The sequence below is a fragment of the Cibotium barometz genome, chromosome 52, assembly GCF_041138505.1.
Source record: "Cibotium barometz isolate CiBa-2024 chromosome 52, ASM4113850v1, whole genome shotgun sequence".
Classification (NCBI taxonomy): Eukaryota; Viridiplantae; Streptophyta; class Polypodiopsida; order Cyatheales; family Cibotiaceae; genus Cibotium; species Cibotium barometz.
In genome coordinates, this window is record NC_141097.1 from 20,744,540 (window position 1) to 20,770,342 (window position 25,803).

Sequence of the window (25,803 nt, forward strand, 5' to 3'; positions counted from 1 at the left end):
ACCCCCCTGGAGTGATATGTGATCACTGTACATCATCCACCAAAAGGAAACAAATTCAAAGCAGTGCGGAATGCTTCGAATTTCGGACGTGGTAATGCCTTGGTGAAGATGTCTGCCACATTCTGATCTGTAGGACAGTAGATCAGACTGATATCACCTGCCTGGAGTCTCTTCCGAACAAAATGATAGTGAATCTCAATGTGTTTCGTGCAAGCATGAAACACAGGATTCTTGGCCACGGCAATGGCACTCTGAATATCAGAATAGATAGGTGTAGGCTCCTCCACTGAAATATCCATATCAGTCATGAGACGACGCAGCCAGACACACTCAACGGTAGTAGTGTAGGCTGCTCTGTACTCTGCCTCACAAGACGAAGTGGCCACTGTGGTCTGTTTCTTGCTTAGCCAAGAAATACATGAAGAGCCAAGAAAGAAACAATTGCCACTAGTGGAATGTCTCGTATCAAAATCACCAGCCCAATCTGAGTCACTGTAAGCATATAACTGCATGTCACCCCCCTCAAGATAAAGCAATCCAAGAGACAAGGTACCCTGCAAATACCGGAATACACGCTTCACACCTTGCCAATGTGACAATCGCGGGCTGTGCATGAATCTACTCAACTGAGATATGGCATACTGAATATCTGGCCGTGTAGTACACAAGTAAATAAGGCACCCAACAGCCTGAGCATATGTAGTGGCATCAAATAAAATACTGTCGCCTTGTAGTGACAATTTCATTCCAGGCTCCATAGGAGTGCTGATAGGCTTGCAATCCTGAAATTTAAACTTCTCCATAAGTTTAGCAACATACCGAGATTGCAACAACCCAATGCCTCTGTTATCCTGCACAAACTGTATGCCCAAATAGTAGTGTACGAGCCCCAAATCAGACATGTCAAATGTCTTTTGCAGTATCTCTTTAAAAGCACAAATTTTGTCATCATTTGATCCCATGAGCAAAAGATCATCTACATAAAGACTGATGACCAACAGATCTTTCTCTTCTTCTTTACATACAAAGTGGCTTCTGATGGACTATTCACAAAGCCTTGACTGAGCAGGAAAGCATCTATTTTTGCATACCAAGCTCGTGGAGCTTGTTTCAAACCATACAAGGCCTTTTTCAGCCTGCATACTTTCCCTTCATGACCATGTTCTGCAAAACCTATGGGCTGATGTACATAAACTTCCTCCTCGAGGTCCCCATGTAGGAAAGCAGTCTTGATGTCCAACTGGTGAACAACCCAACCACGATGTGCAGCCAATGCAATGACACACCTAAGTGTCGACATACGGGATGTAGGAGCAAATGTCTCCTCATAATCAATGCCCTTCTTCTGTGCATAGCCCTTTGCAACTAGACGGGCTTTGTACCTGTCAATGGATCCATCTGCATGTCTTTTCAACTTATAGACCCACTTAGTACCAATGGCTTTCTTGCCTTTGGGCAGATCAACCAAATCCCATGTTTGATTCCTTTAATAGAATCAAGCTCATCCTGCATGGCTTTATTCCAATGCACATTGTCTCGTGCATCCACAAATGAATCAGGCTCATCATCATCCTGTAAACTGGCTGCCATAACCATATTTAAATCCATGATGTGTGCATGCTCATTGGTCCGTGTCTCCCTACGAGTACGACCAGCAAGAGGACCCTCTAGATGGCTGTCCTGTAATGTCCTCAAATACCATCTAGGTATGTGTCTGACCTGTGGAGCCTGCTGCCCCATAATTGGCTCAACTTCTGGCTCAATAACCTGCTGAATTTCTGCACCATCTTCATGATTAGCTGGCTGTCCTGTACCCTCATGGGTTGGATCACCAACTGTGGAATGAAACTCCATAGGTAGTAGACCTTCAAACACATCATTTTCAGCCTGATTTACATCATAACCAGCCATGGATATTTCTGATTTTTCATCAAAAATCACATCCCGACTAGTGAATATTTTCTTGGATAGTGGGTCATATCACCGGTAGCCCTTGCTCTCACGGCTATACCCAACAAAAATACATTTTGTGGCTTTATCATCCAACTTCCTCCTCAACTCTTTGGGTATGTGTGCATATGCAAGACACCCAAAAGTACGAAAATGTGATACCAAAGGCTTGCGGCCATGCCAAGCCTCAAAAGGAGTAATGGAAACCAATGCCTTTGTGGGACATCGATTTAAAATATGACAAGCACACATAACAGCTTCCACCCAAAAGATATGTGGTAGCTTCTTTGCCTTTAACATACATCTGGCCATCTCCATGAGTGACCGATTCTTCCTTTCAAGTTTCTGCAACCCCATTCTGCTGTGGAGTATAAGGAGTAGTATACTGATGTTTGATACCTCTACTCTCAAGAAAGGAATTCAACATATGTGACACATATTCCCCCCCTCGGTCAGAACGGAGAGTCTTAACCTTGCATCCTGACTCTGTTTCAGCAAGTGCTACAAAGGCCAAAAATGCATCATATACCTGTGATTTCTATGTCAACGGATAGACCCAGCATATACGAGAGAAGTCATCAATAAATGTAGCAAAATAGAAGCAACCTCCTAATGACTTCGTCTGCATGGGACCACAAAGATCACTGTGTATAAGCTGCAACTTTGCAGTTGCTCGTAGAGCCTGATCACGTGGGAAGGAAAACCGATGCATTTTTCCCAAAATACATCCTTCACATATGTGATCTGGAGGCTTCTCCATAAGAGGTAGGTCTGTGAACATGTTATGTCGCTGCATAAGCATAAGACTACCAAAATTTACATGCCCCATGCGAGCATGCCATAACTCCGCATCAACCATAGCTGGAGTAAGAGTGAATGCATGATAAGCAGACTGATCCACTGGCTGAAATGCATCCAACTGATAGAGTCCATGACATAATGTACCAATAAGCATCAAGGTCAAAGCATTAGCTTTGTCTCTGACCATGCATTTGTCATCATCAAAGTTGACTTGCATACCACACTGTGCTAAAGAAGAAATGGACAACAGATTCTTCTTTATCCCTGGTACATATAAGGCATCTGTAAGGCGAAGAATAGAGCCATCAATGGCTGTGAGCTGAATCTCCCCAATGCCACGAACTGGATATGAAGCATTATTGGCACACTGAACGGACTTGCCAACAGGGGCAGGGCATACATTACAAAACAAATCCCTGCGAGATGTAATATGCTTTGAAGCACCACTATCACAATACCAAGTACATGCATGCTCAGTCACACTGAGTGCCTGTGAAGACCAAGAGGCATCATAACTGCATGTGTAGAAACAGTAATCCCTGTCTACAACAAAGAAAGCAATCTCCGGAGGAGCTTTAGAGGCATCGTTTATAGACATCCCACACTCCTTCTCCTTCTCTTTGGCAATCCTCTTCCTACACTCTGTGATGTAGTGACATGGCTTCTTACAGTAATGGCATTTGCCTTTCTTCTTGGGCTGTCCATCACCTTTCTTGGTATCCTGAGATGAACCACCATCACCTGAATTCTAATTTGAACTCTTTGGCTGAAACTTGCCTTTCCCTTTTTGACCTCTCACAAATGCTTGTTCAGCACTTGTGTTCATGTTCATGTTCTTCCTGATTTGCTCTTCTTGTAACAAGAGAGCAACAAGTTCCTGATACTTTAGGGGCTCAATAGCATTCCTCATGCTAAGGTTCAAAGAGGTATGAAAAGCCAAGTAGGATCTTGGCAAAGAGTTTAAGATGGTGGATACAAGCTGTGTCTCAGGAATAATCTCATCCACATTGATGAGTTGCTCTCTCAAATCCTGCAGCTTGTTCAAGTGGCTAGACATATCATCTCCTTCATGCATCTTCTGGTTTTCCAGCTCTCTTTTCAAAAATGAGATCCGTGCCTCATTACGAGCAGCATACATTTGCTCCAAAGTCACCCATGCATTCCGTGAAGAGCCAGCTGAATGAATATGAGGTATAATAGACCTCTGTACTGACAATGCAATAAGTGATAAGGCTTGTGCATCTTTGGCATCCCATGTCTTCTGGGCATTTGTTCTTTGAACAGGCTGTGGCTGAACCAGTGCCTGTGCCTGTTGTCCTCTTCCACGAGCACCCCCTTGAGGAGGAGTCTCTGGAGCCAATGGACCTGGACGTGGTTCATCACCACTAACAAAATCCCAAAGACCTTTTGCCACGAGCACATTTCTCAGCATGAAACTCCACAAGGAGTAATTCATGCCATCCAGCTTGTCTTCCTTAGACAAGTACGTGAACACATCACTCTACTGTTGATTTGCCATTATGCCAATGCACAATGTTGTACCTGTGTATCAAAAAACCCAAAAACAACAACCCTGAAAGCAACTGTACTCCACTGAATACAGCTTACCCAAATATGCCTGCACTCTCAACCACCGAGTACAAATGACCCAAATATGCTTGCACTCTCAATCCTCTGAATGTGCAAAACAATGCACCACTGACTGAGTAGAGCAACAAAAGTGGCTCACACACTGCCAAAATGCCCAAAAATGCCCAAAATTTCTGCACCCAAAGCCTTGCAAAAGCCTGTACAGGTTTCTTTGCAAGAAAACCTCCCTATATCTGCCAGAAAAGCTTTCACAGAAAAAACGCCCAAATTTCAAAACATGTAAAGCTTTAAATGTTACCCATGTGATTTTGCAAGTACTGGTCGGCTGTAGGCTGTACGAAACAGTTGTCCGGAGCATTGTACGGAGGAGAAGCGGCGACTGTATTACTGCAGGTATACGCAGCAGGTGCTGGTCGTTTGCTGTCTGCTGTACGGAACAGCCAGCGCCTGTATGGACAGACAGCAGGCCTGTACAGACTGTATGGCTGTCTGTGCAGGACTGTACGTGGGCTAGAGATTGGGCAGATGAGTGGCTGCAGCTGATGGCGAGGGCCTGTACGGGCAGCTGATGGCAAGGGCCTGTACGGGCAGCTGATGGCGAGCTGTACGGACAGGGCAGGCGAACCTTGCTCTGATACCAAAGTGTAGGAAATGGTTGTTAGGGTTAGGGTTTTGGAAGGCACACCAACAGGAGGCGTGAGAGAGAGAGAGAGAGAGGAACACGTTTGCTCATATATTGATGATGATAAAAAGGAGTACAATAGCCACATATAAAAGATGTGACCTAAAGTGTGTTCACATGGTCCAGCCATAAACTGTGCCAGGTGGACCAAACCACTATAAGTGAAACTAAGCTAAACTGGGGGAAAAAACCTCCACTAACTGAAGTAAAAAGTGCCCCAGTAACCTACTGATGATCACTAGCACTCCCTTGGGTGCATACACAGCATAAAACCCAACAAGGAGGCCTCCCATTTCTCACTATTTCATCCAATCCCTTGCACAAGTTCAACATTCTCTTGCTGGCCAATTGCCATTGTAAGGCTTCAAGCTAATATAAAAGGTAATCTTGTCCACAAGCTCTCTCTACTCTCTCTCGTCTTGTTTATGCTTCCGCTTGTGCATTCTCCAACATGGTATCACTTGCTTAGGTTCAGGCTGCTCCATCTACTGCAAATCTGCCCACCTTCTCTTTTGTGCCTTGCGTTTTCTGCCATAGCTCCTCCTGGCTGCAGATCAGTCCCATTCAGTGGCTGTGTTTTCTTGCCTTGCTGCGTTTTCTGGTCCAGCCAGCCCTCTTGCTACTGTCGGCCAGCCCTACCGGCTGTGTTTTGCACTTCAGAAGCAGGTTGTGAAGTCCTTCGCTTCATTTTCTGTTTTCTGAGGTGATGCTTCTTGCATGTGGAGTCGCCAGACAAGTAGCTGTACATCTCCTTCTTCCTCCACGAGTCCCTGCCCTTTCGGTGGGAGGTTCCTAGTGGTTTCTTGGACTATTTTGCTGCTGTCCAGCCTCCTTCTCTCTCAAGTTTGAGAGGGGGCTGATTGGTTCTGGAGCCTAGCTTCGTTGGAAAGCACTTGAGAGAAGTCTTTGAGAGCTGAGATCTGTGTTTCTCGTTGTTATGGACATGGCTCCCCCATGTACGAACAAGGATGACAAGTTGAAAGGACCCAACTATGCCCGTTGGAAGCATCAGATGCGGATTTGGTTCATCCACAAGGGTTGGTGGGATATTGTTCAGGGCATTGAGAGGAAGCCCAAGCGTCCTCAGAACTCTAGGAGGTGGACTCAGGATCAAGAGGATGAATTCGTTGCAGAATTACAAGCCTGGGAGAATCGGGACTCGAAGGCGCATTCCGTGCTTGTGCAGACCATCACACAAGAGGCTTCACCGGCCGTCCAAACTCTCACTAGTGCTCATCAGGTATTGTCTAAATTGGAGGATCTCTTTGCTCGAGATTCGTCGATGAGGGCAGTTACCTTGCAAGGGCAGCTCTACGGTTTGTTATTCCCTGAAGGCCATTCCATGCAGACGTTTCTCATGAAGGCCAAGGTTATCCATAGCCAGTTACTGGCTATGGGTGCTACTTTGTCCTCTTCTCAGCTGGCTGCCCTTATCCTCACCAAGCTTCCCCTGGACTATGATGTGATTTCTCGATCTTTGTGGTGCCAAGTCACATCCACTCAGTTGGATTTTGATGATCTTAGCTCCCTACTTTTGGAGAAGTCCATTCTCGTTTCACAGGGTAAGTTGAAGGTGTCAGTCAACAATTCTAACCAGGCACTTTCCTCAGTTCAGAAGAAAGGTCAGAGTCGCTACTTCTCTTGCAAGAAAAGAGGACATCTATCCAAGAATTGTTTGTCCAAGAAGAAGGACAGGACCAAGGGCAAGGCTTTATCTCAGAGAAAGGGCAAAGACACGACACATGAAAAACACATGACAATGATACAGATTCTAGTACCACTTCTAGGGCTCCCAAGGTGCTTCCGGCTCAAGAGGACGTAAATGGTGTACTTCTCTAGTATACATGCAGTTTCCCCCATGTGCTTCTAGCCAAAGGAGGCTTGTGGGCAAGAGAGGGGGCTAATTACAACTCCACTTACTGGTGCATGGGGACCATGATTCGGAGTTCCAAGCATTAGACATCTGGCAGGACATGATTATCTTTTGTGTAACAAAGATTATGAACTGGATCTATTCCGAGTTCATTGTTCGAGGCTTTTGGAACGAGATGTGTTTTCCGTCCACTGTTGGGGATTATGGGCGCGGTGTGTCCAGTAGCTCACCATCTATTCTTGGAGTTCACTGCACCCTTGTGTGAGAATTCGTGGCCAAGCAAAGTTCCTTGTTGTTTGTGGTGGCATTTTGTTTCGAGGAAACAGGTTGGTGGGTGCTCTCTCCGAGGTGATTCCAATATTCGCAATGCTGGAGGGTCCATGGTCGCATCTTCATCAGCTTATCTTCTTCCCACTCTTGCACACTATGAGCTGCAAAGGGGGTGTTAGAATTTATGCATCTCAGTGTATTTGGGTTGTACCATTCATTGGGCATTTTATGTATTTCTCCTTCATTTATGGATCATGGACAATCGACCTGTCCTTAGAGGCAGTCGGCCAGTTCACTCATGCACTATATAAGGAGGCCTCCCATTTCTCACTATTTCATCCAATCCTTGCACAAGTTCAACATTCTCTTGCTGGCCAATTGCAATTGTAAAGCTTCAAGCTAAAATAAAAGGTGATCTTGTCCACAAGCTCTCTCTACTCTCTCTCGTCTTGTTTATGCTTCCGCCTCTGCATTCTCCAACAATGAGATGATGGATTATCCATATGCAAATGCCATAACACAACCCAACACGAGACAACCATAGAATTCAGCCGGTACACAGGCTGTCGAAATGCCAAGCCAACAATATAGTCCATACACCTCCGTGTGGGTACTGATTCTTCCCCAAAAACCACGGGTCATCATGTAATAGAGCCGGTACAACATGTACAACTCTCCATTCAGCCGGTACAACCCTCCATTCAGCCGGTACAGCAAGTACATGGGTTGGTACAACAAGAACAATGTCTGGTATAGCAAGTACAAGGGCTGGAACAACAAGTACAATGGCTGGTACAACAAGTACAAGGTCTGGAACAACAGGTACAATGGCTGGTGCAGGTACAGCCCTCAAATCAGCTGGTACAACCTCCATTCAGCCAGTACAGTACATAAATCAGCCGGTACAGAGACGGTGCAGCCATCAAGAGGCTAAAGAAATAAAGAAACCTTCTGTTGAGGGGAGTGAAGAAGTGTAGGAACTCTCCACAAGTAGTAGTTGATGAGAATGCAGACAACCAACATGGTAGAGGCTAGTGTGCAGCAAAGAGCCTCCTCCAAATGAAGAGAGAGGGCTCCAATTTCACTCCGGGATTGATGTATGGAGCACCCTTTTGGGCCCCTGATCTTACAACGGCCAAATGGCTGAAGATAGAGAGGCCTCAGGTCATGATGCCCTCCGGTATGATACGCATCAAACCATCGGTCCCACATGATATTATCCTGGCAAAGTTTGTTGCAGTACCCATGGTAGTAGAGGCACTCTTCCCAACAGTCACATACATTGCCATGGCCCCTTGGAGACTCCCGAGGATTGCCCTACACAACCCTCCCAGCAGCTAGAAAAAGATGGGCACAAGTCATGGTATAGCCGAGTATGCACCTAGTTCACGAGGCAAGGACTCGGGATGGATGGCCTCCCGCCACTCATCATTCATCAACCCCTCTCAGGATGACAGGCACCGGGTGATCAAATATGATTTATTGGAACTATACATACAGGATACCTGGATCACAACACATGAGCCACACACACAAATAGTCGTACTATATGGACACTTTCATGAGGCTTACAGAGGATGGTTTCATACTGAGGGCCACATATCTTGACATATACATGTCACATGCCATGCGGATTGCAATGGGCCAGTTGCGGGTGTCATTGCATTGCCTGAGGATAGAGACAAGGAGAGCCATGTAGATACCCTCATGAGGAGAGGATATGCACTATATGCCAACGAAAGGTCGAATCAGAGGAGCACTTCATGTGCAGGTGCACCGTATAGAATGAGATTCGAGGGAGGTTCCACTATCTCTTGAGAGAGGGGTTTGGACCCTTATCCAGGATCATGGATTGCCCAGATCAATGGTGCCTAGGCCTGTTCCTACTAGAGCTTCATCGCCACAAAGACTCGCTAATTAGGAAGTCAAGACCCTGTGGGAGACATCCACCCTACCCCCACGCGACCATCACTCAGTTCTTTCGACCACGAGAGGACGCTACACCAGCTATGGATGGCATACCGATAGCCTCATCAAGCCACACATTCTCGAGTGCCCGACCTCCTCCCACTAGACCCCACTATGGTGTGACTCTAGATCGGGCCACGGCACTACAGCGACCCCGACGTCCCAGACTACTAGACCCCACCAACAATACAGACATCAGCCCCAGCTTGAGGAGATCTTGGAGAGGCACAAAACCACCTTCCCATGCTTGATATCCTTGATGGCCCCCTCCTACCAGGGGATTAGCTCCATAAGCTGTATGATGATCATGATCCCATTTTGTGTCATATGGCTTGGATTTGACATTCCCAACTCATAGCTCTAATCTTTATTTTCTTTTGCATCGTGATGAGATTACATGGACACTATCGTATCACTTTTGGTCTCAAAAACCCATTGGGTCTTTTGAAGACGTTTAATATAACTTTCTTTCTTTCTTTCTCTCGTGAAAAATGCAAAAAACTTAAATAAGAATATTTCTAAGAAAATTATTCCCCTGCATTTGCATGGATTATTGCACTAGTAATACATTAAATAAGATTAGCAATATGATGGAAGAGCAAAAGCATATGGATTGCAAAGATAAAAAATGGAAATCATCACCCAAATGTCGATATATCCAAGCTTTTCTTTAGCAAAAGTAATCAATGCTTGTACGCTCTCTCCATTTCTAACATCAATAGCTTTTCCCTGAAAAAAACATCATAATCTTCTCAACCAAAACACATTGTTCCCTGAAAAATACAACATAACCATTTTAAGCATGGTTACAGATATGGTGTGCCCATTTGGGGGACCCATCTTCGCCACGCATTAGTCGATGCTGCCCACTCCCAAGTCCTAAGTATTCGGCGCATGCGATTATAATCAAATAATAAAATAAAGAATTGAAGACATACAAATGCACGCTGCTCACCAAACTCCTGTGTCAAGTCCTCCACTGCTTTAACAACACTTTCACCTGTGTATGCCAAAAAAAAAATGTGTTTGAAACGAAAGTGTTGCTGTGATTTTGTACAATTTGAAGCACGCTTCAATGCAACTACAAATTCAAGTGTGCAAGAAGTAAGGCTTAGTATCACTAGCATCTCCACCAACATTTATAGCCCACATATCCACATGAAACCTATCCAGTCTCCCCATGGATATGGATCATAGTTGCCAGGCATTTCATGAAACGTGTTTCATAAATGTTTCATTCATTTTCCAGAAGTTTCAAAAACGTTTCATACAAAAAGGGGGGGTACAGGCCTCAAAATTTATATAAAGGTTTATAATATGTTAAAAATATGTTGCCTTCCCTGCAAAACAATATTAGACATGCATCATTTACACATTAAAACATGTTTACAAGCTAAAACTAAAGAATCTGGGTGACCCAGTTACAGTGGGCACCCAACTAAGTCATTGACCAATTGACATAAATAAACTGGCAACATCAATAATCAAGATTTGGATTTCATCATCAATAATGGCAACTACTCAATAATGGCACTCAAAGGGACACAAAGAGTTTGAATCATGAGCTGATACAAAAAAAGTAAATTGAAGTCTGAAATACACAAAGTAAAGCATGCTGAAGCCTGATAGATGCAATCATGCATGAATGATGACAAATAGTAAACTAGAGGAGCTTGATAGCCCCAAAGACTAGAGTCCTTCAATCAGTTTCCCAGTCGCCTGCTGCAGACGTTTTTTTTCGAAAAACGTGCTCTCTAGATAAAAAAACGTTGAAAAACGTAGGTTTTCCCAGGCAGCATGAAAGAAACGCGTTTCATTCCAATGAAAAGTTTCGTTTCATTCGGATGGAATGAAACGCATTTCATTGCAACTATGATATGGATCTACAACAAGGCCATCTATCGATGTAGACTATCTGGGAGAAGGCCAAATTCCTCATATTCACATGCTTCATAGTTCTTTTTCACAAAATCTAGCTCCTACTAGGGTCATAAAATAGAATCTAATAGACATAACCTGGAAAGTCATCCTCGAATTAAACAATCTTGAATAGAGAGAAGAATTAAGTTTTATGAATACAGATAGATTGATCCCATTGGATCGACACCAAAAAGTGTCCTCTCCTCAAAATATCTTGCCCCACTTTCTAGTCGTACATCAGCTTGTACTCTTGAGGCACCTCGACCAAGCCAGCCTTCGAATGATTCAGGACAAGAAAGCTTTCAAACTTATTGATGATTTGTAAAATAAAATATTGGGATGATGGAATGTTTATATACATGCATACGTACATACATGTATGTATGTATGCATGTACGTATGTGTGTGTGTTCATACATAGGTCGGTTTGAGTGTGTGTGTGTGTGTGTGTGTGTGTGTGTGTGTGCGTGTGTGTGTGTACCAGTCTTCTTCCTTTAAAGGCAACAATTTTGATTTCTTGAAGTTTATAAATAGCCCTTCAGCCTCACCAAATAACTCCATACCTGCATAAGTATACATAGATCATTCTGGTTATTTTTCGGGAAAAAGGAGGAGTCATCAACATAAGCCTGAGCAACCAAAACACGAACATGTGGCAATTGCAACCCATGTAGATGTCCATTATCAGTGAGTTTATCCATATAAAGCAACAATGGATTAGTCTCTGTCGCATATAATAAGGCACTCAAGGGGTATCCCTACCTAACTAATTTTCCCAACTGCCAGGAAAAGGATAATCCTTTCCCCAAAATACATATTACCGTGCTATCTTTATATACCCAATAAATGACATTACACATTTGTTCTCCAAATCCAAGTTTTGTCACTACCACTCCAATATAATCCTAGTGAACAATATCAAAAGCTTTAGCCACATCAACTTGCAGTAACAATACACCCTGCTCTATGTATTTGCATATTCTATCCCCACATATACATTGTCTGTGATTTGTCTTCTGAGGACAAAACCACATTGTGCCAGATGAACCCTATTCAAGTTGTTTTTGATTCTATGGGTGATCGTTTTAGTAATCAATTTGTAGACCATCGTCATCAATGTAATAGGTCGCCAACCTGTAATATTTTGACACATTTGTTTTTTTGGCACCAACTTAACCGGACCCTCTTGCCATGAGGATGGCATAGTTTCCTATAACCATGATTGATTGATCATAAGCAAGAACGGCTGTTTAAGTATATCCCAAAACTACAAAAAGAATTCAATAGTGAAGCCATCCCGGGATGGGCAAATTATCCCACCCACTGAAATTGTCAGACATTTGCGATATCCATTGGGTTGGAATGTCTCTCACCGGGATGCTACTAAATGGATAATGCAAAAAGAACAAATGAAGCTAGATTATTGGAAATTGCCTACATGGTCGCTTCATGTCAGGCTTCGCATTGTGCAATCTATTCTCATGGCATACATCCACTTTTCTTGCCACTTTTGATATGGTTAAAAAAGCAAATTTCTACTTTCATGTGACAAACAATGGAAGTATTATGGAGATCGAAAAAACATAAAAAGCATTGAGATCACTGAGGTATCAGAAGGTTTGCTTACCTAAATGCATGGTGGACTGAATGTCCTAAATATTCATTATCATATGTTGGCAAAAAAAGCAACAATGTTACATACTTTCCTACATCAAGAACAACCTTGGACGCTCATCGTAGTGGAAATGTGTAAAAATTTTAAAACACCTTCCTTTGGTAAATGGCAGCTAAAATACCGGGACATAGTCTTTGGACATGTGCAAGGGAATATTCCAGGTTGTCCAATTCGCCTCGTGCATCAATTTTTGAGCATGTGCAAGGCAAGATTCTAGGTTGCCCAATTCGCCTCTGGCATCTGTCGAAATCTCTTGCTTGGTGGAAAGTTGCATTGAAAAGTATTTGGAAGAGCGGATTGCCCCTTAAGGAATGACTATTTCTATGGAGATGTCTGGTTGGCGTATTCCCGGCGGGAACTCTTTTGGCACCAAGGCATGTTGCCATTGCATCTTGTAAGTGGTTCTCCCATCCTAGAGAGATAGTGCCTCACCTTCTTTAGTATTGCCTTTCACTCTAGGGGTTTTCTTGATGATCTATCTCGACACCTCCGGGCTCGTTTTCCTAGGAGGCATTTCCAGTGATTGCTTTGGCTTTTTAGTTGCTTTTCTCCTCCACTTCCAGATTATACAGACTTCCTTGACTGGACTAGATTCTAGGCATTGTGGACCATCTACCATGCTCGGAATCATCTGCTCTTCCTTGGTGTACTGTTCCGCTCTTTGCTTACTTCTAGAGAGCCCTTTTACAACCCCTCTGAGATTATCATGAAATTGGAGGGCTTTCCTTCTAGCAACTAGAAGTGTTTTCCCACCGTTTTTGAACTAATTAGTAGCTGCCCCACTCTGGGACAGCTATGAATGTACATTGTTTTTTCTAACGAGACAGTGGTTTCACTAAAAAAATGTGTATGTGTGTGTCTATGTATGTATGTGTATGCATGCAAGTCTCTGTGTGTGTATGTGCCCATGCAATTTGAGAAACAAGATGCTAGAACCAGACATAAGATAAACAAAGTGAAGTACGAGGACATAGAAAAAGAACTTTCGCCTTCAAGCATAACTCACAGAATCATTTCGTGAAAGAAGGTTGGACTACGTGCCTGACCGTGAACATATTATAACATTGTCACCCTCTCTAAGAAACTCCTTTGCAAGTGCATAACCAATTCCTGCAAAACAAGTCATTGAATAAATCTTAAGCCAATGACAGCAATTGAGCCCCAGCGACACTGACTCTTTGTTTCGATCCAGATCAAAGACATTTTACAAAATTTTTCAGCCCATTATGATCCATTGTAGAATGACAAAAAATCAGTTTACATGGACAAAACAGTACCAACACAAAGATGGTCAGTGCTCTATGCAAAGTGACTAACTTAGAAAGAAGCTGCCTACACAATATTGCATACAACATAACAATTCAACCATATAAGAGCATTTACTCATCACAATAATTAAAGTTGTAGGTAGAGGCCATTGGAAGCCATGCTATGCCAACACATCATTTTAGTAGGGTCACTTTCCTATTAACTAAAAATACCAGTTAGAAACCTCTGGAAAGTTTCTAGCTAGAAACCTCTGGAAAGTTTCTAGCTAGAAACCTTTCCAAAATGCTAAAAAACCTTCAAGGAAAAAAACAATTCCCAAATTCAAGATGGAAATTTTTCATGCTATTTTTTTCTTCCCCCATTTGCACACACGACTTTTCCACCCCCTTTTTCCTGGGTTTGTCATGCTCTCTCACATATTACACCCCCATTATGGTATTGGTTGGAGCTAGACAGATATGCATTGCATTCTTGTATACCTTGCGCATATAGGTTGCATACTGACCTCTAGCAGTAGTGCTCCATCCATCACACCCCCCCACTAGCTCAGTACTCTCATAGTTTATTTCATGTTCATTTTGTCCTTTTTTTTTCTGGACATCCAGAAGACATTGACAGTTGTACATTGATTTGTCTCATAGGTCGAGTTCGGCCTCTAGTAGACGTTAATACAACTTTCTCTCTCTCTCTCTCTCTCTCTCTCTCTCTCTCTCTCTCTCTCTCTCTCTCTCTCTCTCTCACCACAGAGTGGATATAGGTAGAGCTAAGCGCATCTTCAAAGCCGGGAAGCTCATACGGAGACCCAAAGAGAGGAGAGGAGCTGCCGATTATGCCACACAGGTTGAGATGGAGGAGCATTACATATGTCGTTGCCCTGTATACTATGAGATCCGTGGGAGGTTTCACTGTCTATTTCCTGAGGGATTTGGTCCATTCTCCAAGATCATTGACTTCCAGGACCAGCGTTGCCTAGGCCTCTTCTTGCTTAAGCTCCGCAAACACAGGGACACCTTGAGAGAGCTTCGGACCCAGCCACCCCGCCCCCTCCCTCGCCAGCCAACCATCACTAGTTTCTTCCGGACCCAGGAGGCGGTGTCCTCCGGTGTCCTCCACGAGCTGCTCCGGACCTACCTCACCTGAGAGGAGTTACTTCGGACCGAGCCTCCGCACTCCAGCATGCCCGACATCCCCGGCCCCGCGGCCGTCGGCACGATCACCTCATCAGCTCCAGATCCAGGACATGCTCCATCACCATCGAGCTACCTTTCCACGTGACACAGCTGAGGGAGACCTCTCGGCCATACTCATTGGCCCCATGCTTGATATTTTGGAGAGTGGTATACCATCTATTCGGAGCTGATGCGGCTCTCATGTTCGATGTTCTTAGTATTCCATGATGACCCCAGTGAGATAGCTATGTTTATGTTTTCGTTCTGTTTTATTTTCCATTCCATGATGAGATATGCCATGGACATTATTGTATCACTTTGGTCTCATAGGCCGATTGGGTCTTTAGTAGACGCTCTCTCTCTCTCTCTCTCTCTCTCTCTCTCTCTCTCTCTCTCTCTCTTCACTGACCCAGAGCTGCAGTTGCTTTCTCTCTCTTCGCTGCCTCTTTCCCTCTCTTCGTTACCCCAGCTGCAGCTGAGCCTCCTTTCTCTCTTCGCTGCCCCAGCTGCAGTTGTTTTCTCTCTCTTCGCTGCCTCCTTTCTCTCTCTTCGCTGGCCCAGCTGCAGCTGTGCCTCCTTTCTCTCTCATCGCCTCCTATTTGCCCACCTGCCCTTGCTCAGGCCCCCAAGGCAGCAACATAATCCTATATGCTGCTCCATCTTGTCGTCTATACCTACCTCCCCAATTGCAGCTGGCCACCTATGGGGGCCACAGCTGAGGACCAGAATCAGTACTAGAAGGGGGACCCCCTTCAGTCCAACATGGACAGCTCGCCGGCAACAAGGACTAGAGGTCAGAAGGAGAGGAAATACAGCTCAATTTGGGCGAGCACACAGAAGATTGGCAACCCCCAAGGATAGTGATGACCTTATGCGTGGGTTGCGTGCCTCCACGCAAGAGGAGATGGATAGGTGGAAGGCAGACATGCAGGTATACATGGCAACTCAGCTAAGCAAGATGCAGGAGGAAATGGTCCAAATGTTGGACGCAAAAACCTCACTAATCATGGAGCTGGAGGCCCAAGTCACCACCCTTAAAGTGGAAAACAAGACCTTGAGGGCACGTACTCAATTCGAAGAAGGAGAAATTCAACTATCCCTCAATGATGAGCTGAATACACTTAGAGAGCAAATGAAGACCCTCCAGGAACAAGAAGAGAAGAAGGCAAACGAGGCAACCACATGGGCTGAGATGATTAAGATGACACGGAAACAAGTGGAAGAGGCGGGCAGCTGGATTGAGGTTGCCAACAAGTAACGAAACCCATCATCATCCCCAAACATCATCAATGACACACTCCAAGAGGAGAAAAGAAGGAAGATTAGGGCATTGAATGTGAATGGTGGTGGGATGGAAGGAAGGAGCCTCGCCCCGAAAGAGAATGCCATAGCACTGCAGAAAGCTAGAAATCCCTGATACCCCCTTCGTCAAGGCATGGAGGGTGGGCAAAGACACCACCAAGGAACGTGCACTCATCCTTAGTTTGCGGGGTTGGAGGTGAGGCAAGCATTCCTTACCAAAAGGCAGGCACTAAAAGGAGAAAAGACTTACCTCGAAGATGATCTCACACTAGCACAGGTGGCACACAGAAGGGAGTGCATGACACGCATCTTGGATGCACGAAAGGCAGGGAAATGGGTAGTGTACAGAGATGGGAGGGTGATCATCACTGAGCGACATGCCCAATGACGGTGCGAGACCTATGAGACCAAGCTAGAGATTGCGGTTTGGAACTGGAATGGTGCCTTGACGACAGATGCACGTCTGTTCGAGGAGACATTTAGAGGGAGAGACTTGGCCTTATACACAGACACATCAATGCCAGGGGAGTTGGCTTCCAAAGGTGAGAGGATACAGATGGGAGTCTGTTCACCGCCCACACCCACGCACAGCAGGGGGTACCCGGGGGTCGAGAGGGGTGGCTTTACTATACAGGGAGGAGCTTCAGCATGTGATACAGGTGGTCCGACAGGATGAGGCTGCATGGTTTTTGCGGTGAGGATCCAGACACAGAGGACCCGGGACATCTACCTTGCAGTGTGCCACCCTCCACTTCTAAATATGCCACCCATGGAGAGTCTCCGTAGCTGCCCCTTTATGATGACATTATGAAGTTTTCTAGTCTAGGGGACATCCTCCTAGCTAGAGACTTCAATGCCCGCACCGCATGTGCACAAGTACCCTTCTTTGAGACAGATGATCCTATGTACCAGGAGATTGACACGGTGGGTACGGATCTGGAGTGGACATCACAAGATACAGCAGCCCGCACAGACTATGGAGAGTATCTCCTAGCCCTCGACGGGGCTCATAGGCTGGCCATTTATAATGGCCTAGCCAGATGGCCTGGATCCAGCTCCTTCACCTCCTACCCCTTCGGACATGGAGCCAATATAAAGGACTATCTAATGGGATCCCTCTCTCTGATCCCACTCATTCCGGAGTTTATCATCTCGCCTCGCCCCATCGGTGTTGGGGCCAACCATGCATACCTGGCCTTCTCCCTCACATGCCGATACACCACCCAACCACCTGCTTTGCCCCATCACTGCCCGAGATCCCACTTCACCAAAGAGACCTCTTCCATCTATTCTGATCACTTCAACCGCATCCTCTCCGACCTCGACCCCCACATCCCACTTGATGAGCTTACCATACAACTTGCAGCCACCCTCCATATGTCTGCTGCAACCGCCTTCCCGCACTCCAAAGCCACCCCTCCATCACCAAGAGGGACTGTCCCACAGAATAGCTAGTACGACAAGGAATGTCGTGATACCCGAGCCCGTCTACATCGGGAGGTGGCGCTAGGATCCACCACTCACCAGCAGGTGCAAGCAATCTTCCAACGTCTCACATGGAGGAAGAAGAGAGCCTACCTTGCTTGAGCAAGAGCTATACCAGCTATTTCTTGGGAGGGACTGTAAGGAGGCCCAGAGGATCTTCCAGGATCATCGCTTGCTGCCTCCGATTACTTCACCCAGCACCTGGCACACCTATGCCACCTCTCTCTATAATACCCCCAAGCAGCCACTTCTCCCCCATCCACCCAAACCTCGTCCCCTACACTGTTCCTTCTTTCACCTGAGCATGGTGAGAGATGCTATTGACAGGATGCAAACTAGGAGAGCATAGGATCATGATTGACTCCTCACCGAGCAATTCTCTCATGCTAGGCACACGCTAGCCCCTTTACTGGTTCACATGTTTAACAGGGCTCTATGTGAGTGCTTCCCTGCCAGCTGGTCATCAAACACTATTGTACCTATCTTGAAAGCAGGTGACCCCATGGACCCCAGCAATTACAGGACTATCATGATTGATCACACCTTGGCCAAGATTTATGGTTCAATTTTGGAGCATGAGCTTAGTAGATGGTCCGAGGAGCAGAGACTCAGAAAACCAGGGCAGGCAGGCTTCAGGAGAGGGCACTCCACACTAGATCATATCTTTACACTACGGGGGATCATTGAGGAGGGGAGAGCTCACAGGCATCGGATATACTACTGCTTTGTGGATTTCCGCAAAGCTTTTGATATCGTCCCACAGGCTAGACTGATGAGGACACTGTAGGATACGAGAGTGCTAGCAGAGATGCTTTGGGGGATCATTACACTCTATGAGTCAATCACAGGCAGAATACGGGCTCCCGGAGGTGACTCTGAGATCATACACAGCACTATCCGGGTGAAGCAAGGCTGCCCCTTGTCTCCTACTCTATTTGGTCTATACATTGACGAGATCTCGGATTACATAGACAGACAAGGAGGACCAGGAGCACATTTAGCAAGAGTCCTAATACCGATCCTCTTGTATGTAGATGATATTGTTCTTATTTCTGATTCACCAAAGGGGCTACAGAGGCATTTGGGTGCATTATGGGCCTTTTGCGAGGACCAGGACCTCCCTGTGAACCTTGGAGAAAGACCAAGGTCATGATCTTTAACACCTCCCCACAACGGATAGGCAGATCTGCAATACAATTTACATACAGTGGAGAGTCTGTGGAGCATGTTACCTCATATGTATACCTTGGGATCACTTTTGTTGGACCTCAGTTCTTTATGCGGAAGGCGGCCGAAGCTAGATTGATGAGGGGATCTGCAGCCCTTGACTCGCTAGAGAGGCAATGCTCACAAATACAGATTTAGGAGCCGAGGACAAAGCTTTGGCTATTTGATACTTTAGTTACACTTGCACTACTCTATGGTGCCCCCATCTGGGTCCCAGCTTATACCACAGGAGGAGACATGCCACATGAGATTGTGCGAGCAGAGATGGGGGCTGCACCGATAGTGACAGAGGCTCTATTCCAAACAGTGACATACTGGCACAGGCTATGGGCGCTTCCACTAGATAGATACCCCCGGCTAGCCCTAAGTCCTCGAGACAGCTAACACTCGAGGGAGATATAAAGTGCTGGTATGCACAAGTAGGCACTTGGTTTGGCATGCACGGTATGTCTGTAGATGGAGGCACTCCCCCGTTCCAGTACAGCATAGAGGCCCCGTCATTTGCTCTCAGCCACGCAGAGCAGAACAGGGTTATCATATCAAGAAGGACATTGTCACCTAGTCGTCCACTGGGGACGAAGATGGCCATCTACAGAGATCACCTCCTATGTCTGACAGAGGATGGTTTCATCATCCACCCACGATGCATGGACACACACCTATCTTTTGGGGTGAGATGTGCGATCGGCCAGATCCGCACCTCGTCCCACTAGCTGAGAGTGGAGACTGCCAAATATGGACCTAGGGCAGCCGCACCAGAGGACAGGATATGCCAGTTCTATCACACACAGCCAGAGACAGAGGATCGTTACATATGCCGATGCGATGTATACTATCAAATTCGGGGGCGGTTCCATTGCCTCTTCCGAGCTTCGGACCACTTTCCAAGATCATGGACTTCCGGATCAGAGATGCCTAGGACTTTTTCTTCTAGAGCTCCACATACACAAGGAGTCCTTAGTGAGATCCAGATCAGCTACACTTGCTCGAGGACCAGCACAGAGAGCTCTCACCGACTTCTTCCATACCAGCACTCCAAGGGCGGATCCACCCACCATACCCGGCGGACCACAGGCTAGTGCAGGAGCTCGGCCGAGAGGTGTGACACTCAACACAGCCACTGAGTTGTGCAGAGCTCGACGCCCTAGACCCCATGGCCCTCGCCCACGGTCACGCCACCATAGGAGGATCCGGGCCATCATCTCCCATCATCCTAGGACCTTCTCGCGCCGGCTCAATTTTACCACCTTGAGCACCATGTCACAGCGGCCCATGAGGGATGTGTTAGGGTGATATGAGAGCTCTCTGCTCATGTACCTAGATCAGATTTAATAGTTCTAGATTTTTGTTATCTTTCTTTATTACTATTTTGTACCTAGGATGATGTACCTCATGGATATGATGTAACCTTTTGGTCTCATAGGTCATTTTGGCCTTTTGAAGACGTTAATACAACTTTCTTTCTTTCTCTCTTTCGCCCCCCCTCTGTGTGTAGCCCCTCTCTTTCGTCAGGCCTCTCTGTCACTGTTCGCCTGCATTCGCCCCCCTCCGTGTGTAGCCCGTCCCACCCCTCCCGCTGCCCCCTTCGCTGCCCAGCTCGCGCTGTGCTGGCCTACCCTCCATTGCTTGTGTAGCCCGTCTCTCTCTCCATCACACCTGTTCGCCTGCATTCGCCCCCCCTCTGTGTGTAGCCCCTCTCTTTCGTCAGGCCTCTCTGTCACTTTCGCCTGCATTCGCCCCCCTCTGTGTGTAGCCCGTCTCTCTCGTCAGGCCTATCTGTAACCGATTCGCTTCGCGCTTTTTCCCACCCACCCTTGCTCAGGCCCCCAAGGCAGCAACATAATGGGGACTTGAATTTCATCCATTTCTTCTCTTTCTCTCCCACATATTTACCTACTCCTTTCAAACATTCCCTCCCTCTACAATGGGAGGGTCTGTAGATGACAAAATCAGCCAGCTTGATCATATCCTTAGGGATCTTATCAAGGACCAGAAGAAGACATTGGACAGCACCATCACCGCCATCAAGAAGGACTTATTGACGCGCATGGGGAAGCTGGAGGCCAAAGCGGAAATATGGAAGGAAGAGAAGCTTACCATGCAAGAGGAGTGGGAGAAGGAAAAGCTCGCCATGCAGGAGGAAATCAACCTTTTGAAGGGCGAAGTGGCATCCTTACACGATCGTCCACGGGAGGAAGGAGAGACTCTTGAGGTGGACAAAGAGGCAATCAAAGAAGAGATCACCAAAACCCTCACCCACACAATCGAGGGGAAAATGGAGGCGGCCCGCGAAGGATGGGTAGAAGTGATGAAGAAGAACATCAAAAAGGAGGTGCAAGAAGATGTACAAGTGATGAAGAAGAACATCAAGAAGGAGGTACAAGAAGATGTACACATGATGCAGTCTACTCTTGATGAAGAGAAGATGCGACGGATCCGGCGCCTCAACATCCGAGTCACAGGGATACCAGAGAGCACTACCTCCACGCCCGAGATTGACGGGCGGAACCTATGTACCAAGCTAGGACTAAAGGAGGATGAGCCACTCCCATTCACTAGAGTATGGAGGACAACCCCAAAGGACTCCACCAAAGGCAAGGCCTTAGTGCTACAGTTCCCGGACGAGGAGAGTAGGATGAGCTTTATGAGAAGACGGGCTATCTTGAGGAGCTTGCCAGGGGACCCCATCTACTTCAATGATGACCTCACATGGATGCAACTGGAGCACAGAAGATCAAGGCGGCACGCAAAGAAGGGAAGAAGGCACATTATAGGGATGGTCACATCTACATTGATGGGAAGAGGGTCGAATAGCGCCATCTGGCCTATGAGACACGGAGGAAACAACATGAAGACAAAGAGATACACATAGCAATCTGGAATTGTAATGGAGTCCTATGGACACATCCAGGGAGACTTGAGGAGGTGATGGAGGGCCGGGATATCATCTTGATGACAGAGACACATGAGAGCCCGGAGAGGGGCTTACCACGGGTTGAGGGTTATCAGTGGGAGTCAGCTCACCGACAGGGGATGAGACAGGCCACCTCCCGAGGTTCAGGAGCTTACTGGAGACCCACCCACCCATCATACAGCCACCACGCACTATTTTTCACTTCACTCAGGACCTAGCCGAGGTGTACGACTATCATGTTCATGATCAACTATTTGCCTTAGATCCATCGGCACCCATGGCCATGCTCACCTCCCAGCTCTCACATGTACTGCACTCCGCAGCCGCGAGGAGTTTCCCATACCACATACAGACAGGACGGCCACCTACATCTGGGAGTATGCCCCAGAACTGATGGTATGATGATGAGTGCAGAAACCTTTACCGCAGTCTCCGAGTGCAGAGGGCTTGCGGGGAGATCACCCACCCATCATACAGCCACCACGCACTATTTTTCACTTCACTCGGGACCTAGCCGAGGTGTATCATGTTCATGATCAACTATTTGCCTTAGATCCATCGGCACCCATGGCCATGCTCACCTCCCAGCTCTCACATGTAGTACTGCACTCCGCAGCCGCGAGGAGTTTCCCATACCACATACAGACAGGACGGCCACCTACATCTGGGAGTATGCCCCAGAACTGATGGTATGATGATGAGTGCAGAAACCTTTACCGCAGTCTCCGAGTGCAGAGGGCTTGCGGGGAGATCACCCAGAGGCAGGCAGGCAGGAGGATGCATACTCTCACCCGCCGTAAGCGGCGAGCTTATGAGGAGGCTCAGTACTAGGACACACATCACATGCTCATGACCAAAGATGCTGCTGCTTGGAGGAGACTCAGAGAGCCCCGTCCTCCCACACCTATTGCCAATCCTCAGACCTGGCAGACATACGCAGAGAGACTTTATGATGTGCCTACACAGCCCCCTATACCACAGCCCACAGAGCCATGCTCCACAGTCTCCACCTTCTTCACCCCACCTATGGTTAGGAGGGCCATATGCCGACTCCAACATGGACGGGTGACAGATCATACACGATTATAGGGAGAGCATCTCATCTATGCTATTGATACATTGGCACCATTTCTTGCTCATCTCTTCAACAGAGCTCTGTCAGAGGGGTTTCCGACTGAGTGGACGATGCACACTATTGTGCCGATCCATAAAGCGGGAGATGTACTGGACCCCGGGAACTACAGGACCATCATGCTTGGCCATATATTGCCCAAACTATACGGGGCAATTTTGGAGGCAGAGCTGAGCACTCATGTAGAGGTTGGGGGATTGAGAGCAGCAGGCCAGGCAGGCTTCCGTCGAGCCTTCTCGACCATCGACCACATTTTTACATTGAGGTGCCTGATTGATCATGCCAAGGCACGGAGGCAACGGCTCTATTGTTGCTTTGTGGATTTCCGCAAGGCATTTGATGCTGTGCCCAGAGAGCGCCTCTTTCGGCGACTACAGACACTAGGCATACCTTCAGACATGATGTGGGGCATATACAGGCTATATGAGCAGGTCTTTGGGAGAGTCCGATGCCCAGGAGGCTTGTCCGACACAGTTGCTAGCACCATTGGTGTGAAGCAAGGGTGCCCGCTCTCCCCCACGCTCTTTGGGCTCTATATTGATGAGGTGGTCGATTACATCACACAGGGAGGAGGCTCTCGGGTTGAGCTATCAGGTATTATTGTCCATGTTATGCTTTATGCTGATGACATCGTCTTGGTATCCGACACGCAGGTTGGGCTTCAAAGACACCTTGTGGCTCTTGATGACTTCTGCGCACAGCAGGGGCTCACAGTGAACCTTGGGAAAACCAAGGTTATGATCTTCCACACTTCACCCGCAGTCAGGAGCCACGGCAATGGAGGCATTGTTCCAGACGATCTCCTTTATATACAGGATGAGGGAGATGCCCACGGAGAGATTATCCCGCCGAGCTTTTGAGGCATCCAGACAGCTGGCCGAGGCTGGACACACTGGATCTTGGTATGCACAGATGCTACAGTGGTTCTCACATCATGGGATAGACATTGAGCGGTTGCCACCTTTTTAGTATGATCAGTCTGCTCCACGGGGTTACCTCTTTCTCAATGAGAGGAACAGAGTCATGAGACAGGACATATGGCAGCACTACATACAGGAGACATGGACAGCACCAGAGAGCCCACTACCACCGAAGATGCTGTATTACAGAGACCACTTTATGAGCATCTCAGGGGATTAATTGGACAGCTACGAGTCTCATCACATCAGCTAGAGATAGAGGCTGGGAGAGCAGCACGGGTTCCCAGAGCTGAGCGGATATGCAGATTGTGCCGCGAGGAGGTGGAGACTGAGGATCACTTTGTATGTAGATGTAGAGTCCACCAGGGGGTCAGAGATAGATATGCAGGATTGTTTGAGGAGCACTCTTCACTACATCAGTTGATGGAGGCCTCGGACCAGCGATAGCTTGGCAGACTACTACTAGAGCTTCATAGTTCGAGAGAGAGACTCCTCCAGACACCCGCTCCCACTAGGGGTGGGAGACAGTCCCAGCTCACAGATTTCTTCTAGAGAGCTATGCCAGTGTCAGCTGATGTACCACGTGGGGTGATTGCACAGAGAGCAGAGGAATTGAGAGCCAGGAGGAGACCTAGACAGACTGGACATAGAGCACCCCGACTCCGTCACCGAGAGATAGCAGCTATCCGAATGAGACACCAGATGGAGACACAGGAGAGGCTAGCTCACTTTCATTCAGACTCAGGGTACATGTTCACGCCATTCACAGCCTCAGCATCGGCGATGCATGATATCTTATATCCCTCTTATGGCACTGGATGGAGTTAGACATAGATCTGCATAGCATGCTTGTACTACCCCTTCAGCATATAGAGATGCATCTTGCCTTAGCACTCCATCCACATCCCCACCCCCCCTTATATTGTTTGTATATGGGCTCCACCGATCCACGATGATTCACAGTTGTATCCAGACACATGCACACTTTTTCTTTTCTTTCTTTTCTTTCGATGACCCGAAGAACACAGTTGTATTATTTTTTGTCTCATAGGCCGACTTTGGCCTCTCGTAGACGTTAATCTCTCTCTCTCTCTCTCTCTCTCTCTCTCTCTCTCTCTCAGTGGCCCCCGCTTCACCATGCTTCCAGCAGCACATGCTAGAGTGACACAGGGATATGCGGCCTTTAGCTTACTTGAGCAATAGTGCTTCCAAGCACATTTCCAAGAGCCCCAGATGAAGGGTTGGCTTTTTGACACCCTCGTCACACCAGCCTTGATGTATGGAGCAACCTTTTGGGGACCAGATTTATCTGCTGAGGATTGGCAGCGAGTTGAGAGGCCCCATGTCATGATGTTCCCCGTATGATCTGCATCAGCCCCACACCAAATTATCCAAGCAGAGTTTGCTGCAACCCCGATCGTAGTGGATGCACTCTTCCAAACTGCCACCTACCTCCATCGCATCAGTCACATGGACCCCCACAAATACCCGAGGCTTGCCCTAGAGTCCTCGAGATAGCTAGCACTTGAGCGCCACTCTGGAGTATGGTATGCATTAGTTTCCACTTGGTTCTTAGTATATGGACTCCGCATGGACCGCCTACCACCCCTTCAGTATAGTTTGGACTCCCCTTTTCTCCGGCTCTCTCACGAGGAT

At 47.0% G+C, this 25,803-nt stretch overlaps 1 protein-coding gene across 5 annotated transcripts in view; it reads right to left on the reverse strand.

Annotated features, from left to right (window-relative positions):
* The window catches only part of NOL (NYC1-like protein), an 83,276-nt gene that overhangs the window by 43,101 nt on the left and 14,372 nt on the right, over window positions 1-25,803 (reverse strand). For all 5 annotated transcript variants that reach the window (XM_086788325.1, XM_086788324.1, XM_086788322.1 and 2 more), the window contains exons 2-4: window positions 13,771-13,839; window positions 10,073-10,134; window positions 9,777-9,863 (exon numbers count right to left, since the gene is read on the reverse strand). In XM_086788325.1, coding sequence (XP_086644451.1) covers window positions 9,777-9,863; window positions 10,073-10,134; window positions 13,771-13,839 — 218 coding nt within the window. The remainder of the gene's footprint in view (window positions 1-9,776; window positions 9,864-10,072; window positions 10,135-13,770; window positions 13,840-25,803) is intronic.